The 20,112-nt window shown below is 44.0% G+C and overlaps 1 protein-coding gene across 1 annotated transcript in view; it reads left to right on the top strand.

The window, feature by feature from the left end:
* WNT5B (Wnt family member 5B) overlaps positions 1 to 20,112 on the top strand; it is a 198,788-nt gene that overhangs the window by 143,002 nt on the left and 35,674 nt on the right. The window contains exon 2 of the mRNA XM_040345302.1: positions 15,648 to 15,760. Coding sequence (XP_040201236.1) covers positions 15,648 to 15,760 — 113 coding nt within the window. The remainder of the gene's footprint in view (positions 1 to 15,647; positions 15,761 to 20,112) is intronic.

The raw sequence follows: 20,112 nt of genomic DNA on the forward strand, positions 1-20,112 counted from the left end.
CTCCTTCCTCTATCTAACTCTCCTCTCCTGAAATACTCTGCACTGCTAAAGGACTCTGCTCCTTCCTCTATTTAACTCTCCTCTCCTGAAATACTCTGTCCTGATGAAGGACTCTGCTCCTTCCTCTGACTAACTCTCCTCTCTTGGATTACTCTGCCCTAGTGAATGACTCTGCTCCTTCCGCTATCTAACGCTCCTCTCTTCAATAATCCTACCCATATGAAGGACTCTGCTCCTTCCTCTGTCTAACTCTCCTCTCCTGAAATACTCTGAACTGCTAAAGGACTCTGCTCCTTCCTCTATTTACCTCTCCTCTCCTGAAATACTCTGTCCTGATGAAGGACTCTTCTCCTTCCTCTATCCAACTCTCCTCTCCTGAAATACTCTTCACTACTGGAGGACTCTGCTCCGTCCTCTAACCAACTCTCCTCTCCGGAAATACTCTGCAGCGCTGGAGGACTCTGCTCCTTTATCTATCCATCTCTCCTCTGCGGAAATACTCTGCTCCTTCCTCTATAACTTATCCCCTAAAATACTCTTTGCTGCTGGAGGAGTCCACACCTTTCTCTATCTAACTCTCCTCTCCTGAAATAATCTGCTCTGCTGAAGGACTCTGCTCCTTCCTCTGTCTAACTCTCCTCTCTTGTATTACTCTGCCCTGGTGAAGGACTCCGCTCCTACCGCTATCTAATGCTCCTCTCTTCAATTACCCTACCCTGATGAAGCACTCTGCTCCTTCCTCTATCTAACTCTCCTCTCCTGAAACACTGTCCTGCTAAAAGGCTCTGTTTCTTCCTCTAACTAACTCTCCTCTCCTGAAAATACTCTGCTCTGCTGGAGGACTCTGCTCCTTTCTAAAGCCTCGTACACACTCCTACCGAATGGCCGGCTTCTGTCAGACTGGCTGCCATACACACAGGTCAAGTGTCAGCCAGTTTCCATTGAATGGGCCAATGCCACCTGACATTCAGCCCTTGTGTACTAACTAGGCTTAACTCTCCTCCACTGAATTAATTTGCAATGCTTATTCCACCAACTCTTCTCTTATAAAGTACTCTGCAGCGCTGGAGGACCGCTCTTTTATCTACCTAACTTCTCTCCTGAAATACTCTGCACCGCTGAATGACTCTTAGCCCCTGTTCACACCAGTGCGACTTGTTATGTGATTTGCCTATGGAACTGTTCAAATCTGTGGAACTGTTCAGTGCAACTCCGACTTGCACTGATATGATTGCACTATTTTTTGGGCAATTCTATGTGCGACTTGCATAGACATCTGTGCATGAAATCACACAGATGTCGGCAAGCCGCAAATGAAATTGCACAGAGAAATTGGGCTGAAGTAGTGCGATTTCAAAGCCGCATTCAGTGTGAACAGGGACTAACTCTCTTCTCCTAAAGAACTCAGGTAAAGACTCTACTCCTTCATCTATCTATCTATCATTCCTCTCTTGAAATACTCTGCACTGCTGGAGGACTCTTCCTTCCTAGCCTATTGGCTTCTGTTTGTCTAGATCTGCACATCAGGACAGCTTTCATGTCACATATAATCATACAAACATCCGGATCACAATGTCTTTCATGTTTTTCCCATCCTGATCCCAGAGATATTAGTCAAGTGCAGAGAGGATTATCATCATAAGAATGCTCAGGGCTCGCTGTGCTCCTCCTTCATTGGTGGGCTGTAAGCGAATGCCCAGAAATGGCACAAATGGTACAGCTTTGTGTCATATTATTGGTCAGAGGCCAAAATGTGCAGGAGAGGAGGAGGACAGATGTTACAGAGGCCAATCATGGCCACCCAGGAAGTTCCAGTCATGTGTATCTGTCCTACGGCAGCCTGGCTGGGCTCTCTGCACTGTCTATGATACCCTGTATATGCAGAAAAAGATAGAGGACTACTCATCATAATATGGCCCACTACCATAATATTTTCCTACCGCTTTATATAACTGCCACTTTCTATATAAATCTCCTCTCCTCATACACATTTTCTTGTAGAGAAACACTGCTTCCAGATATTATTACCAAAAAAAGAAGTGCAACCAAAAACTCTTTCCCAACATGTTTCAACACAGGTGTGTCTTCCTCAGGGATGTGTTAGGTGGGACAGTGCTTTTGTTTTACTTAACCTCTTTACCACCACGCTATAGACAAAAGACGTCTACAGCGCGGTGGAGTTATTCTGGGAGGACGTCCCTGGGACGTCCTCCCAGAATCCTTCACTCGCGCGCCCCCTAGGGCGCGCTCCCAGAATCATCTGTGAGTGCCGGGTCTAGAAGACCCGGCGCATCACAGATCGTGGTAAATCGCCACTGATATCGGCGGTTTACCACGTGATCGCTCCGTCAAATGACGGAGCAATCACTTGTAAACAAACCGGCGTCATGTGATGACGCCGGTTCCTCCCTCTCCTCTCTGTACCGATCGGTACAGTGTGAGAGGAGAGGGGGGAGAGCGGAGGCAGCAGCAGCTGCTGTGGCTGGATCTGTGACACATGCAGTCACAGATCCAGCCATCCTTCCCTGCGCAATACTCTGCAATAAAATCAATACTCTGCAATAACCCCCCCATACTCTGCAATAACCCCCCCATACGCTGCAATAACCCCCCCATACGCTGCAATAACCCCCCCATACACTGCAATAACCCCCCCATACACTGCAATAACCCCCCCATACTCTGCAATAACCCCCCCATACGCTGCAATAACCCCCCCATACACTGCAATAACCCCCCCATACGCTGCAATAACCCCCCCATACGCTGCAATAACCCCCCCATACACTGCAATAACACCCATACTCTGCAATAACCCCCCCTACTCTGCAATACCCCCCCATACTCTGCAATACTCCGCAAAACCCGCTAATATGACAGAAACAAGATTTTTATTTTATTTTTTACAGAATTGTCAGTGTTTTTTCTTTTATAGCGCAAAAAATAAAAAACCCAGAGGTGATCAAATACCACCAAAAGAAAGCTCTATTTGTGGGGGAAAAAGGACAAAAATTTCAGATGGGCACAATGTTGTATGACTGAGTAATTGTCATTCAAATTGTGAGAGCACCGAAAGCTGAAAATTGGTCTGGTTAGGAAGGGGGTTTAAGTGCCCAGTGGTTAAGAGGGTAATAATGCCCCTTTAGGCCACTCCCATTCGTTAACACAATATGTCCACACCCACTGTATGCCATGGCATGTTCAGGTTTGGCTTGAAGAAAAAGTGGCAACCCTAGTGCATGGTGATCAATTATACAGGATGTGTGTGCCCATGGTGCTCAGAATTGGTCTTATAAATGAGCTTTGGGCTGAGTGGCATTCAGGATCTCAGCATTGATGTTGGCACACTACATTCTAATCCTTTCTGCAGCACAATAGTAAAGGCAAACATCTATTGCTGTTTATGCAGCGTGACTTCATCACAGTAATAAAAAAAACAGTGTTCAATTGGTCTGTGTAGGTGCATTTGCGTGGACACGGCAGCTTATTCATTCAAATTAGCTGCCGTACCTGCCGGAAATGCGGGGGGAAAAGCTCCAAAAGAATCACATGGTACTGTGGCATACCTCCCAACTGTCCCTGATTTCGAGGGACTGTCCCTGATTTGGAGCAAAGTCCCTCTGTCCCTCATTCTCCTCATTTGTCCCTCATTTTGGTCTGATCTATGCAGATGTATATAAAATGCACTTTTTATCTATCAAAAAGTGTTTCCTAGTGCTAAACCTTTCATCTGATTTCTAAATTGCTGCATTTGTAAATTCCAAAAGCCAATATAAAGGAATAGTAATGGTAAAAAAATCACTTGTGGGTTTAACCAATCTTATTTTTTTGTACAATTCTCCTTTAAGGGGGTGTGGCAAGGGGTGTGTCCTATGCCTACATACTTTTGCTGATAGGTGTCCCTCATTCCCATCTCAGAAAGTTGGGAGGTATGCTGTGGCACTATGCGATTTTGCACACCTGAAAACATGCTGCATTTACCATTGCATGGGAGTGCCATTACGGATTATTGGCACCCCCGCACATCTGCTAAAGAGCAGCATGTTTTGCCTGAAGGTCAGGAAATACGTTGAGATTTTGATGCGTTTCCAGCCCCACTACAGTGTGAATCTAGCCTAAAGCAGGATAGAGAAGGGGGATGAGTTTACAATGTAATTGGTGGTACAGAAGGTGGAAGAATTTATAATCTATAAAGGAGGATTTCAGAAGGTGGAAAAATGTACAATCCATAAAGGAGGATTCAGAAGAAGGAATAACTTACACTCGTTTAGGGTAGAAGGAAGGGTAGAGAAGGCGAAAGAGTTTACAATTTATAAGGGTATATAGGAAGATGCAGTAGGAGGAAGAGCTTACAATCTATAAGGGTATATAGGAAGATGCAGTAGGAGAAAGAGCTTACAATCTATAAGGGTATATAGGAACATGCAGTAGAAGCAGGGGCGGACTGACCATTCGGGCACTCGCATACCTCCCAACTGTCCCTGATTTCGAAGGACTGTCCCTGATTTGGAGCAATGTCCCTCTGTCCCTCATTCTCCTCATTTGTCCCTCATTTTGGTCTGATCTATATAGATGTATATAAAATGCACTTTTTATCTATCAAAAAGTGTTTCCCAGCACTAAACTTTCATCTGATTTCCAATATAAAGGAATAGTGATGGTAAAAAAAGCACTTGTGGGTTTAACCAATCTTGTTTTTTTGTACAATTCTCATTTAATGGTGCGTGGCAAGGGGTGTGTCCTATGCCTGCATACTTTTGCTGATAGGTGTCCCTCATTCCCATCTCAGAAAGTTGGGAGGTATGCACTTGGCACTGCCCGAGGGCCCCATGCCACTAGGGGGCCCAATCAGGGTCGCCAGCCTCAGTAAACCCAGGGACATTATGTAAAAATCTGTGTTTTAAAAAAAAATCACAAGATTATAGCTCTCTCCAGTACCTTTTCAGTATGTGTATGTGTATGTGTATTCTGTGTGTGTATATTGTGTGTATGTGTGTGTATACTGTGGGGCCCCATAATCTCCTATTGCCCGGGGGCCCCATAATCTCCTATTGCCCGGGGGCCCCATAATCTCCTATTGCCCGGGGGCCCCATAAGTTGTCAGCCCGCCCCTGAGTAGGAGGAAGAGTTTACTATCTATAAGTTTATATAGGAAGATGCAGTAGGAGGAAGAGCTTACAATCTATAAGGGTATATAGTAAGATACAGTAGGAGGAAGAGCTTACAATCTATAAGGGTATATAGGAAGATGCAGTAGGAGGAAGAGCTTACAATCTATAAGGTTATATAGGAAGATGCAGTAGGAGGAAGAGCTTACAATCTATAAGGTTATATAGGAAGATGCAGTAGGAGGAAGAGCTTACAATCTATAAGGTTATAGAGGAAGATACAGTAGGAGGAAGAGCTTACAATCTATAATGTTATATAGGAAGATGCAGTAGGGGGAAGAGCTTACAATCTATACGGTTATATAGGAAGATGCAGTAGGGGGAAGAGCTTACAATCTATAAGGGTATATAGGAAGATGCAGTAGGGGGAAGAGCTTACAATCTATAAGGTTATAGAGGAAGATGCAATAGGAGGAAGAGCTTACAATCTATAAGGGTATTTAGGAACATGCAGTAGGAGAAAGAGCTTACAATCTATAAGGTTATAGAGGAAGATGCAATAGGAGGAAGAGCTTTCAATCTATAAGGTTATAGAGGAAGATGCAATAGGAGGAAGAGCTTTCAATCTATAAGGTTATAGAGGAAGATGCAATAGGAGAAAGAGCTTACAATCTATAAGGTTATAGAGGAACATGCAGTAGGAGGAAGAGCTTACAATCTATAAGGTTATATAGGAACATGCAGTAGGAGGAAGAGCTTACAATCTATAAGGGTATATAGGAAGATGCAGTAGGAGGAAGAGCTTACAATCTATAAGGGTATATAGGAAGATGCAGTAGGGGGAAGAGCTTACAATCTATAAGGTTATATAGGAAGATGCAGTAGGAGGAAGAGCTTACAATCTATAAGGGTATATAGGAAGATGCAGTAGGGGGAAGAGCTTACAATCTATAAGGGTATATAGGAAGACACAGTAGGAGGGAGAGTTTACAATCTATAAGGGAGGATACAGAAGGTAGAAGATCTTTAGGTAGGATGTAAGGGAGTATGCAATCTATAAGGCTGGGTTCACATATGAATCTAATGCCTTGATATTTCGACCGCGTGTGTGCCCCATCTGAGTTTTTCCATCAGAAATTCCGATGGACTTAGAAAGAGAACATCGGAAACATCGGAAATTCCATTCGTCTGTATGGAACTCCGACGGAGAAAAAAAACACGCGTGCTCAGAAGCATTGAACTTAATTTTTCTCGGCTCGTCGTAGTGTTGTACGTTACCGCGTTTTGGACGGTTGGAATTTGGTGTGAAGTGTGTATGCAAGACAGCTTGAACGGAATTCCGTCAGAAAAATCCATCTGAGTTTATCCCGACAGAAATTCCAATCGTGTGTACAGGGCATAAGAGTTCACATATGTGCGAATTGGATGCTTTTCCACCGCATCCAATTCGCATGACAAGGTGTACATCAGAGGAGAGGTTAGAATTAAAGAATATACTTTTTCTATGAACAGATGAGTTTCAGGAAAGTATTATATTAATTGTAAGGGAAGCTTGTTGACCTGCATGTCTTCCTTTTCACTCCTCCATTTCCAAATTCGATGGCCTATTTTATTGTCCTCGTCCATTGTCCCTTTCATCCCCTGCCTCTATTCTTGTTTCATTTACTCTGGAGCCAGTCTACCGTCCCATTCCATCCTGTTCCTTTTCCTGTGTCCCTTGTGTCACCTCCTCTCCCACCCCCGTACTGTGCTTAGCCTTGGTATTGGAGTCAGAGACCCCAGGAACTGTGGGCAATGTGGGGGAGGAAGGGGATCCCCGCTGACCTGACTTCACACTGTGATGATCCCTCCTCTCCAATCTGCAGACATGTACAGTGCTGTTTATATGGGGGGTTGGGATCCTGGAACAATCCTTTGAAGAACAATCAAAAGGAATGGGGGTGGGGGGCTGGAACCTAGACAGGTGAAGACCAGGCGGGGGATGCCAGGTAAAACAAAACAGGTGCATACTTTGTAGGCTTTTCCCATTTTAGTCCCATCCTAAATGAATAGAGGAGACTATAATGGATATTCAATAGGATCACACTTTGAGTTACCTATACATGGAAGTGCCATTATTTCTATAGAGAAGAACCATCATCCATTGCAATTAGACATATGTACACAGTGGAGACCACCAAGGGACTATACTACTACTGACAAATGTAGTGAACAAGAATCTTAGAAGATCTGCATTGACATTTCCTATACAAAATATATAGGGCTGGTGCTTATATGACTATCATATTGTATAGCATCTCATTTAGAAACACATCACCCTGATTAACCACTTAAGGACCAGACCAATATGCTGCAAAATGACCCAAGGGGTTTTTACAATTCGGCACTGCGTCGCTTTAACAGACAATTGTGCGGTCGTGCGACGTGGCTCCCAAACAAAATTGCCGTCCTTTTTTCCCCCACAAATAGAGCTTTCTTTTGGTGGTATTTGATCACCTCTGCGGTTTTTATTTTTTGCGCTATAAACAAAAATAGAGCGACAATTTTGAAAAAAATGCTATATTTTTTACTTTTTGCTACAATAAATATCCCCCAAAAACATATATAAAAAACACATTTTTCCTTAGTTTAGGCCGATACGTATTCTTCTACCTATTTTTGGTAAAAAAAAATCGCAATGAGCGTTTATCGATTGGTTTGCGCAAAATTTATAGCGTTTACAAAATAGGGGATAGTTTTATTGCATTTTTATTAATTTAATTTTCTTACTACTAATGGCGGCGATCAGTGTTTTTTTTCGTGACTGCGACATTATGGCGGACACTTCGGACAATTTTGACACATTTTTGGGACCATTGTCATTTTCACAGCAAAAAATGCATTTAAATTGCATTGTTTATTGTGAAAATTACAGTTGCAGTTTGGGAGTTAAACACAGGGGGCACTGTAGGAGTTAGGGTTCACCTAGTGTGTGTTTACAACTGTAGGGGGGTGTGGCTGTAGGACTGACGTCATCGATCGAGTCTCCCTATATAAGGGATCACTCGATCGATGCGCCGCCACAGTGAAGCACGGGGAAGGCGTGTTTACATACGGCTCTCCCTGTTCTTCAGCTCCGGGGAGCGATCGCGACGGAGCAGCTATAAACGAATAGCCGCGCCGTCGCCCCGGATCGCTCCCCGCGGGAATCCGACCGTCGCATGTAGCGGGGGGGGGGGTCCCGATCGGACCCCCGACCCACGTCTAGGCAATGTGCCTGTACGTGCCATTCTGCCAACGTATATCTACATGCGGCGGTCTGGAAGCGGTTAATAAAATAGCGGTTAATAAAAATGATAAAACGTATTCTATAGAGAGGTACGGCACCATCTTTGTATAGGCTTCACACCGATGAATGATACAATCATGTACATCTTGGTTAGGGTTGCCATCTCATCCCTTTAAACCCAAACACATTTTGATTACACAGGTTCTGAGGCTAATTTAATGCAGATAAGACATTAAGGCCCCTTTCACACTGGGGCGGGAGGCGCGGTGGCGGTATAGCGCCGCTAAAAATAGCGGCGCCATACCGTCAGAATTGCCGCGGGATTCGGTCCGCTAGCGGTGCGGTATTAACCCCCCGCTAGCGGCCGATAAAGGGTTAATACCGCCCGCAATGGGCCTCTGCAGAGGCCCATTGTGGGCGGTATTACCGCGGTTTCCCATTGTTTTAAATGTGAAGGAGCGGTATACATGCCGCTCCTCTCACCACTCCAAAGATGCTGCTGACAGGAGATTTTTTTCTCTCCTGCCAGCGCATCGCCTCAGTGTGAAAGCCCTCGGGCTTTCACATTGAGAAGGCTGGGGAGGAGTTTTTTCAGGCGGTATTTAGGCGCTATTTTTAGCGCTGTACCGCATGAAAAACTCCTCAGTGTGAAATGGGTCTAAGTGAGTTTAATTACCACCTTAATCAGCCACAGAACCTGTGTAATTAAAGCGATTGTAGACTGCTAGACTTGTTTTGTTTTTTACACCCTCAAAGGTAAAGTCATATGGCCAGATTCAGAAAGAATGGCTTAAGTTTAGGCGGGCGTAGCGCATCTCATACGCCGCCGTAACTTAGAGAGGCGAGTACCGTATTCACAAAGCACTTGCCTCCTAAGTTACGTCGGCGTAGCGCAAATGGCCCGGCGTAACCCCGCCTAATTCAAAATAGGCAGGTAGGGGGCGTGCTCCATGTAAATTACCCGTGACTCCATGTAAATGAGGGCCGTTTGTACGGCGCATGCTCGCGCATGCTCAGAATCGCGTCGCAAATACTCTTTGCTTTTCTATGCCCAGCCCCATTCACGTACGCTTACGCAAACGACGTAAAATTTGACGGCACTTCCGACGTCCATACCTTGCATGGGCTGCACGATCATTTTGGTGGTTTATCTTTACACCTGAAAAACGCCTTATGTAAACAGTGTATCGGGCGCAAGTACGTTCGTGAATAGGCGTATCTTGCTCATTTGAATATTATAGGCGTAAATCCATGTACACGCCCCTAGAGGCCAGTGTAAATATGCAGCTAAGATACGACGGCGTAGGAGACTTACGCCGGTCGTATCTTAGCAACATTTAAGCGTATCTCAGTTTGAGAATACGCTTAAAGATACAACGGCGCGGATTCGGACTTACGACGGCATATCTACTGATACGCCGTCGTAAGTCTTACTGAATCTGGCTAATAATGTGCATACTAGCAAATTATGTTAGACTTACCATAAAACAAAGCCCTCCCGCGCCGAGATCTCAGAGCTGCAGCGGGCTCCAATCTTCATTAGCCTTGCTTCAGTGTTCACGGACTCCAGCTCTGTGACTGGCCGGTGCTGTAATGATGTCAATCCCGCACATGCGCGCGGGGCTTGGAAGGAACGGCACAGCTGGTGCCCGTTTAGGAGATATTTACACAGCTTTATTTTAGGCTTACCTATAGGTAAAAGTAATGTGTGGAACTTTCCTTCCACTTAAAGGGGTTGTAAAGGTACAATTTTTTTTTTCCCTAAATAGCTTCCTTCACCTTAGTGCAGTCCTCCTTCACTTACCTCATCCTTCGATTTTGCCTTTAAATGTCCTTATTTCTTCTGAGAAATACTCACTTCCTGTTCTTCTGTCTGTAACTCCACACAGTAATGCAAGGCTTTCTCCCTGGTGTGGAGTGTCGTGCTCGCCCCTCCCTTGGACTACAGGAGAGTCAGGACGCCCACTTACACACAACTCATTTCTCTATCTGCAATGTAGAGAGCGTCCTGACTCTCCTGTAGTCCAAGGGAGGGAACGCGCATTAAACTCCAGTTACCCCTGCTATATGGTGGCGTAAGTGCGGCGTACCAATGTTAGGTATGGCCGTCGTTCCCGCGTCGAATTTTGAATTTTTTACGTCGTTTGCGTAACTCGTCCGTGAATGGGGCTGGACGTAAGTTACGTTCACGTCAAAACCAATACGTCCTTGCATGCGCCGTTCGTGAAAAACGTCAATCACGTCGGGTCACAAGTTATTAACATAAAACACGCCCCCCTGTTCCAAATTTGAATTCGGCGGGCTTACGCCGGCCTTTTTACGCTACGCCGCCGCAACTTCTAAGTTGCAGAGGCGTAACGTAAATCGGATACGTTACCCCCTTCGCAAAAATACACGGATCTACGTGAAACTGGCCCTGACGGTCCTGGAGAATGACATACAGTCATAGGCGTGCGCACAGGGTGTGCTGGGGGTGCCTAGGAACACCCTAATCACCCCATGCACATTAGCAATATCGCTCTGTGTGCCAGCAGGAAGATAAGAAAGATCTCCCTCTTACCGACTCTGCCATAAGAAAAGTGTTTACACACTTCTTTCGCTGTGCCGGCGCGGCGATCAATGTGCCAGGGTCATATACATCTAGACACACACACGTTTAAACTTCATGGTGCACACCCTAATGCAATAGGCTGCGTACACCTATGCATACAGTATAATAAAATAATTATTATTATATTATTATTATAGAGGATTTATATAGTTTGCGCAGCGCTTTACAACGTGGGGGCAGACAGTACAGTTACAGTACAAATCAATGCAGGAGGGATCAGAGAATGATGCAGCTGCTTTATTTAATTAGTGAACTGCTCCACTCAGAGGCGCTCTTTTCTTGATGAAAGGTTCCCTTGAATTTGGGAGCGTGTGTTGACACCACAAGAGGAGGGTCTGGGAACTTGTAAGGCGCAGACAGTGCTGATATAATCCTTCTCTGACCTCCCTGTTGTGTCCATGTCAAACAAGAAGGCCATTACCAAAAACAAAGGAATGTCCATCAACAGGCTGTCTGTTTAGAGTTTTCCACACCCAGCCGAGAGGGACAGTGGAGCTCAGGATCCCACTCGGCAAAGGGCCACTAAGCACTACAAGAAAAAGCAAAAATGAAAAAAAAAAAAAAACTATTATGCCACGTACACACGATCGGCAATTACGACAAGAAAAGTCAGATGTGAGCCTTTGGACGGAAATTCCGACCGTGTGTAAGCTCCATCGGACTTTTGCTGTCGGACTTTCCGTCAACAAAAGATTGAGAGCTGGTTCTCTATTTTTCCGAAAATTCTGCTCGTCTGTATGCAATTCCAACGCGCAAAAAAACACGCATGCTCAGAATCAAGCAGAAGAGCCAAACTGCCTATTGAACTTCATTGATCTTGGCTCGTTGTACGTCTTGTACGTCACTGCGTTTTTGACGGTCGGAATTTCCGACAAGATTTGTGTGACCATGTGTATGCAACACAAGTTTGAGCCGACATTCCGTCGGAAAAAAAAAACACGGTTTTCTTGTCGGAATTTCCGATCGTGTGTTGGCAGCATAAGACCCCATGTACACTGGGCTGACAGCTGCTGTGGCTGGACGGCGCAATGAGCGGTACTAACGTTTAGGGCAGTAGGCGTCCAGGGACTAATGCCTGGAATGCAAGAAGTCTGTGTTCTGACATTTGTCCCTAGGCACGTTAGAGTAAAAGCTTTTTTGGCCCTTCTACTCCTATAGATTACAGTAGTGCAATTCGTTTTGCACTCCTGTGACCCGTTTTCATCCGACAGTGGGTCAAAGTCTGCTGTTGGCTGATGTCACTCAGCCAATCCAGGCACTAGATCAATCCCAACTTTACTGTCGGGATCCACTAAGGTGCTTGGACTAGCCTCTCCTGAGCCATATTTGATGAAGTGAACATGTGGGAGGGCCGACTATTTTGCCTGACATTCTTTGAACCATTAAAACTAAATGCAAATTAACGAATACGCTGCCCAACGAGAATTCCCTTGCCTTTGTGGCTGTATGTGGTGAAGAGTCTAAGGATGAGCTCGGGCGTGTTATTTGGATATACCGTATTTATCAGCGTATAACACGCACCTTCACTTTAAGAGGGAAGTTTCAGGAAAAAAATACAATTTTAAATAACGAACTGTGAAGCAAAATAAGGGTCAGTGCCCATGAATGCAGCCTCACCATTGCCATGAATCCAGCCTCACTATTGCCATGAATGCAGCCTCACCATTGCCATGAATGCAGCCTCACCATTGCCTTGAATCCAGCCTCACTATTGCCATGAATGCAGCCTCACCATTGCCATGAATGCAGCCTCACCATTGCCATGAATGCAGCCTCACCATTGCCATGAATGCAGCCTCACCATTGCCTTGAATCCAGCCTCACTATTGCCATGAATGCAGCCTCACCATTGCCATGAATGCAGCCTCACCATTGCCATGAATGCAGCCTCACCATTGCCATGAATGCAGCCTCACCATTGTATGAATGCATCCTCTGAATGCAGCCTCACTATTGCCATCAGTGCAGCTGAATCAATGCCCATCTACAGCCTCGGAGGGGACGAGTGCCAACGGATTACATACAGTAGAATCTCCTCTTTTCTTGGCGGCCTTCCTATTACAGAGGCCACCAAGTAAACAGGAGATTCTCCTGTATGTTATCTGACAGCACTTGTCCCACCACCCTCCCTGTCCCCCCGAGGCTGCCAGAACGATAAATACGGTATATATCTTTTGTGGCCCCCCCACAGTGCCATGCGGTGCTCTGGGATTCGTTGGGGGCCACAAAAGATATGTATATGTCCAAATTACCAGTGGGGCCGCATTAAACCAAAACGCAGGCCGCATTTGGCCCCCGGGCCGGACTTTGGACATGCCTGGGTTAAAGGAATATCTTTTAAACATGCACCGATTAGGAAATATTCTAGTGAGCAGCAGCCGCTGATGTCACCGGCGCATGCGCTCTGAAGGAACGACATACCTGTGCTGTTCCTTCAGAGCTCTTTGCTATGGCCATGAAAACCGGATGGCGATGGAAGCCTCTGCAGCAGTGACAGCGTTCCTTTCAAGGTAAGACTTCCATAATGTGCTAGTATGCAATTCATACTAGCACATTATGCCTTTACCTTGCAGAGGGAAATCTTTTTTTTTTTTTTAAGTTTACTAATGCTTTAACATGATAAAAATACAGAAAGCAAATGAAAATCAATGATTCTGCAGACATGGCAGGAATTATCAGTATTTTGATTGCTATTTAGCTTTAAGGCTTATGCGATTGCAGGCATTGCACGTGATTCGCACCGCATTCCTGTGCACATCATATGCGATGTCTGTGCGATGCAAATCCAGTGCACAGGAGGTGAATGAGCCCCTAATGATTACAAAACTGCATAAGGTCACTGGTCACACACCTGTGCGAATTGTCATGCGATTGATTGTTTTATTGATTAATTGATAGTTTTAAATCGCATGACAAGTTGCACCCAATTATCCGCAATGGAAGCGGTCAAAGCCATCGGAGTTGCACCAATTTTGAAATCCCAGTTTGTTATTTTTATCTGAATAAAATGATTAGAACTTTGATCACCTGGATTTGCTGACAAAAGTGGTGTATATTGATCAGCAATTGGTTTTACAATCGATCTGTTACAATTGTTGCATATAGAATTATTATTAATATTGCAGAAGGTTTGGGGAATAATTGATATCAGTTATTGGCTAACTTGAGCTATTGAAGAGGCAATTTTTTTAGGGATAATTTAGATCCCTTTGTCAGGCTTTAGATATGTCTACTATTACTATTTATATTATTGTTATTACTATTATTTATATTATTGTTATTACTTTTATTTTTATTATTGTTTTTACTTTTATTTTTATTATTGTTATTACTATTACTGTACTATTTGTATTATTATTATTATTATTATTTAAATTATTGTTATTACTATTATTTGTATTATTGTTATTACTATTATTTGTATTATTGTTATTACTATTATTTTTATTATTGTGAAAATACAGAATTTAGGTTCATTGGGCCAGATTCAGGTACAAATGCGGCGGCGTAACGTATCCCCTTTACGTTACACCGCCTCAAGTTTTCAGCGCAAGTGCCTGATTCACAAAGCACTTGCCTGCAAACTTGCGGCGGTGTAACGTAAAGCCGTCCGGCGCAAGCCCGCCTAATTCAAATGGGGCGTGTACCATTTAAATTAGGCACGTTCCCGGGCCGAACGTTCTGTGCATGCTCCGTTCGGAAATTTCCCGCCGTGCTTTGCGCGAAATTACGGCGTCCCGACGTGTTTTTTGAACGGCGACGTGCGTAGCGTACTTTCGTATTGCCGGACGTCTTACGCAAAAAAAAAAAAAATTGAAATTCGACGCGGGAACGACGGCCATACTTTAACATGGCTGTTCTAAATGTAAGCCATGAAAAAGCAGGCTTAGTTTTGCGACGGGAAAAACCGACTAGCGACGACGTAAGAAAATGCGACGAACGCGCGTACCTTCGTGGATCGCCATAATCAGCTAATTTGCATACCGGACGCTGGAAAACGACGCAAAATCCACCCAGCGGCCGCCGGAGAATTACACCTAAGATCCGAAGGCGTACGCCTGTCGGATCTTGGCCAAAAGCCGTTGTATCTTTGTTTGTGAATTACAAATAAAGATACGACGCGGCAAATTTGAAAGTACTTTTTCTGTGAATCTAGCCCATTGTTTCTGGCCTTGCTGTAGATAAATCCATGGTGTTATGAAAACCTGTACTGTGTGGAGTCTGCCATTGCTGAAAATGCCTGGCTGCCTTTAGTTCAAATTTTTTGAAACATGAAACCACTAAAAGAAGTGCAGAGATCAGAAATTCAAGCTTTGCCCTTGCCTTGATCGGTCATGTGATTCAGGACGTATTGAAATCAGCGCTCATATATGGCAGCCAGGCAATGAGCATTTTTGGGAACCTCTCAGAACAGGTTTCCTATACTGTCTGTCATCAGTTGGTATTTTGTGTGTGATCCTGTATGATGTGTATGTGCAGCACTGGGGCTGTGAATGTCACCCAGGGTGTCCTCGTGTCACTTGTCCAGGTAATAAAATGTTAATGAGAGCTCGGGGGAGGAGGGGAGTGTGTCCGCCAGGGGGCGGCAGAGAGCGGCTCCCTCCTCCTCCCCGGTCTGGCACAGTCACACTCACACTACACTCTCTCCGCTTGTCTGCAGGCACGTCCGAGTAGCCGGGGATCCACGGAGCGGCGCTGTCCGGGGGGTAGCATGAGGGGGAGCCTGCTGCTTCTCACAGCCCTCCTGCCCCTGGTGGGGACCAACTCCTGGTGGTAAGTACTCAACGGGGCAATTATTGCAATACATTGTATGGGGCAATTCCTGTACCAATAGGAATATCTGATTATATTGTATGGGGCAATTCCTGTACCAATAGGAATATCTGATTATATTGTATGGGGCAATTCCTGTACCAATCGGAATATCTGATTATATTGTATGGGGCAATTCCTGTACCAATGGGCAATATCTGATTATATTGTATGGGGCAAATCCTGTACCAATAGCAATATCTGATTATATTATATGGGGTAATATATGTACTAATGGGGAATATCTGATTATATTATATGGGGAAATATATGTACCAATGGGCAATATCTGATTATATTATATGGAGTAATTCTTGTACTAATGGGGAATATCTCAATATATTGTATGGGCCAATTGCTGTACTAATGGGGAATATCTGAATATATTGTATGGGGCAAATCCTGTACCAATAGGAATATCTGATTATATTATATGGGGTAACTTCTGTACTAATGGGCAATATCTGATTATATTATATGGGGTAACTTCTGTACTAATGGGCAATATCTGATTATATTATATGGGGTAACTTCTGTACTAATGGGCAATATCTGATTATATTATATGGGGTAATTCCTGTACCAATAGGAATATCTGATTATATTATATGGGGTATTTCTTGTACTAATGGGGAATATCTGATTATATTATATGGGGTAATTCCTGTACCAATAGGAATATCTGATTATATTATATGGGGTATTTCTTGTACTAATGGGGAATATCTGATTATATTATATGGGGCAATTCCTGTAACAATAGGAATATCTGATTATATTATATGGGGTCATTCCTGTGCTAATGGGGAATATCTGATTATTTTATATGGGGTAATATATGTACTAATGGGGAATATCTGATTATATTGTATGGGGTAATTCCTGTCCTAATGGGGAATATCTGATTATATTGTATGGGGTAATTCCTGTACTGATGGGAAATTAATATATTGCATGGGGCAATTCCTGTACTAAAGGTGAATATATGAATATATTGTATGGGGCAATTCCTGTACTATTGGGGAATATCTAAAAAGGGCTAAATGGTAAATTCTTGAACTAAGAGTTGAGAACATTGTGGAGGGCAATTCCTATACTAATGGTGATTATCTGAATATATAGCATGGGGCAATTCCTATACTAATGGTGATTATCTCAATATATAGCATGGGGCAATTCCTATACTAATGGTGAATATCTGAATATATAGCATGGGGCAATTTCTGTACTGATAGTGAATATCTGAATATATAGCATGGGGCAATTCCTATACTAATGGTGAATATCTGAATATATTGCATGGGGCAGTTCCTGTACTAATGGGAAATATTGGAATGTACTGCATGGGACAATTCATGTACTAACAGAAAACATTGCATGGGGCAATTTCAGCACTAATGGAGAATAGCTGAAAATTGCATGGGGCAACTCTTGTACTAATAGAGAGTATCTGGATAGTGGCAGATTATTAATTCTTGAACTAAGAGTGAGGAACATTGCATGGGCCAGGTCATGTACTAATGGACAATAGTTGATATTGCATGGCGCAATTCCTCTATTAGCCGAGAACTTTGCATAGCGCATGTCCTATATTAATGGACAGCATCTGAACATTGTATGGGGCAATTCCTGTATGGAATATAACAAATATAACAATATAACAGTATCTGAATATTAGATGGGGCGATCTTGTACTAACAGGAAATATACGTATATTTCATGGGGCAGTTCCTGTATTTATAGTATCTGAATATATCCTGTGACACTAAGGGCTCATTTACACTTGCTTTGGCTTCAACACACATTAAAGCACCTACCCGCTTCAAGATGCTTTTATTATGTGTTTTTGATGCTTCGGTGGTGCTTCGATGAAGCTTTGCTGATGCTTTGGCGAAGCTTCAGTGATGCTCTTTTGAATCTTTGTTGAAGCTTGGCAGGTGCACTGTGTGTGTGAATATCTCATTTCTGCAATTTCTCCAAAACAAAGCGAAGCTAAAGCAGAATTAAAGCCTCTCAAAAGCTTTAAATGTTTCAAGCGAGCTTTGCCTTAGACTTCTATGGGGGCTTTGGAGACACTTTGAAGCACCACTAAGGGCTCATTTATACTTGCTTTGGCTTCAACACACATTAATGGCTAGTTTAAACTTACTTCAAAACAAGGCTTCGGACAGGCTTTGTTAAAGCTCTCTGAACGCCAGTCAAAGCTCCTGTCACTAAATAAAATGGTTAGCTTACAGTCCTGTTTACACCTTGCTTTTGCTTTTGCTTCGACTTTGCTTCAAAAATTATACTCCATGTAGCTTTAGTGGTGCTTCAAAGTGTCTTCATAGCCTCCATAGAAGTCTATGGCAAAGCTTGCTTGAAGCCCTACTGAAGCCCCACGGAAGCCTAATCGAAGCCCCCACCAAACCCCGTGAAGCACCAAGCAAAAGCAAGGTGTAAACAGGACTGTAAGCTAACCATTTTATTTAGTGACAGGGGGGGAGATTCAGATAGAGATACAACGGCGTATCTCCTGATACGCCGTCGCATCTCTGAGATCCGACGGTCGGATCTATGCGGCTGCTTCATAGAATCAGGTTCCGCATAGATCTCCCTAAGATCCGACAGGTGTAAGTGACTTACACTGTCGGATCTTAGGCTGCAATTCCCCCGCCGGCCGCTAGGTGGCGCTTCGGTTTTTTACGCGACGAATATGCAAATGCCGATTTCCGCCAATTCAGAAACGAACGCCCGCCCGTCGCTTTTTTTTTACGTCGCTTGCGTTCGGCTTTTTCCGGCGTATAGTTACCCCTGCTATGTGAGGCGTATCCTATGTTAAGTATGGCCGTCGTTCCCGCACCGAGTTTTGAATTTTTACGTCGTTTGCGTAAGTCGATTCAGAAAAGCGCTGGACGCAAGTTACGCTCACGCCGAAACCAATGACGTCCTAGCGACGTCATTGGGAGCAATGCACGCCGGGAAAATTCACGGACGGCGCATGCGCAGTTAAATCGGCGCGGGGACGCGCCTGATTTAAATACTACACTCCCCCTAGCCGCGGAATTTGAATTCCACCGGGGGATTTACGATACGCCACCGCAAGTTTTGAGGTAAGTGCTTTCTGAATACAGCACTAGCCTCTCAAACTTGCGCCGGCGGATCGTAAATCAGATAGATTACTCTAAAGATCCGCTAATCTATCTGAATCTACCCCAGGAGCTTTGACTGGTGTCAGAGAGCTTTACCAAAGCCTGTCCAAAGCCTTGTTTTGAAGCAAGTGTAAACTAGCCCTTACTGTACTATGGAGTAAGATATACAAGTAGTTTGTAGAATTTGTCATAGTAAATAAAGTGTATGCATAATGCATAGCCAGAACTTTTTTCATTAGTTTTGGATGTGTGAGTGTGGGAGTGGGGGACCCCTGTCAGGTTTTCTTTTAGTCTGTGTCCCTGTTTGTTAGATCCACCTTCTCTATTCATCCTGCTCACCATGGTCAGAAGGACTGAATGGAGGGCCCCTGTTTTGGTGTCTAACACGGGAACTTCCTCAGTTGGAAAGATTTCCTTTCACTTCCTGTTGTGTCTTTAGGGCAGGAAATGAAGGGAAAACAATGCAAAGAGCAAAACAAAATCCCTTCTTTACTCAATACTGTAATGCCTTGTACACACAATCGTTTTTTCTCCATCGGAATAAACTCTGACTGTTTTTTCCGACGGAATTCCGCTTAAGCTGTCTTGCATACACACAGACACACCAAATTCCGACGGTCAAAAACGCGGTGACGCACAACACTACGACGAGCCTAGAAAATGAAATCCAATGCTTCTGAGCATGCCTCAAATTGTTTCTGAGCATGCATGTTTTTTTTCTGCGTCTGAATTCCATACAGACAAACGGAATTTCGATTTTTTTTTTTTTTTTTTAATGTTCTCTTTCTAAGTCCGTCTGAATTTCCGATGGAAAAAGTCTGATAGGGCATACACACGGTCGGAATATCCGATGAAAAAATTCCGTCTGACTTTTTTTATCGGAAATTCCGACTGTGTGTATGTAGCATTAGGCTACGTTCACACTGGCGATAAGACTAAAACGCCTGTAGTGTTAGTTTGTGTATTAGACGCATTAGGACGCTTTTTTGGGGGGGGCTTCCTTGACTTGAATGGAGGCAGTTGGCAACGCTTTGCAATTTGCAAGGCTTTCCAAACATTGCGGGCAAGATCAAAATCACTCAAACAATGCAAAGTGATGCAAACCCTACGTGTACGGAGGACCATTCGCTACTCATGTAAAGAATGGATATTTATTTGCTTTGCAAAGCATTCAAAAAGCTT

This window comes from Rana temporaria, chromosome 3 (genome assembly GCF_905171775.1).
Source record: "Rana temporaria chromosome 3, aRanTem1.1, whole genome shotgun sequence".
In the NCBI taxonomy this organism is placed as follows: domain Eukaryota; kingdom Metazoa; phylum Chordata; class Amphibia; order Anura; family Ranidae; genus Rana; species Rana temporaria.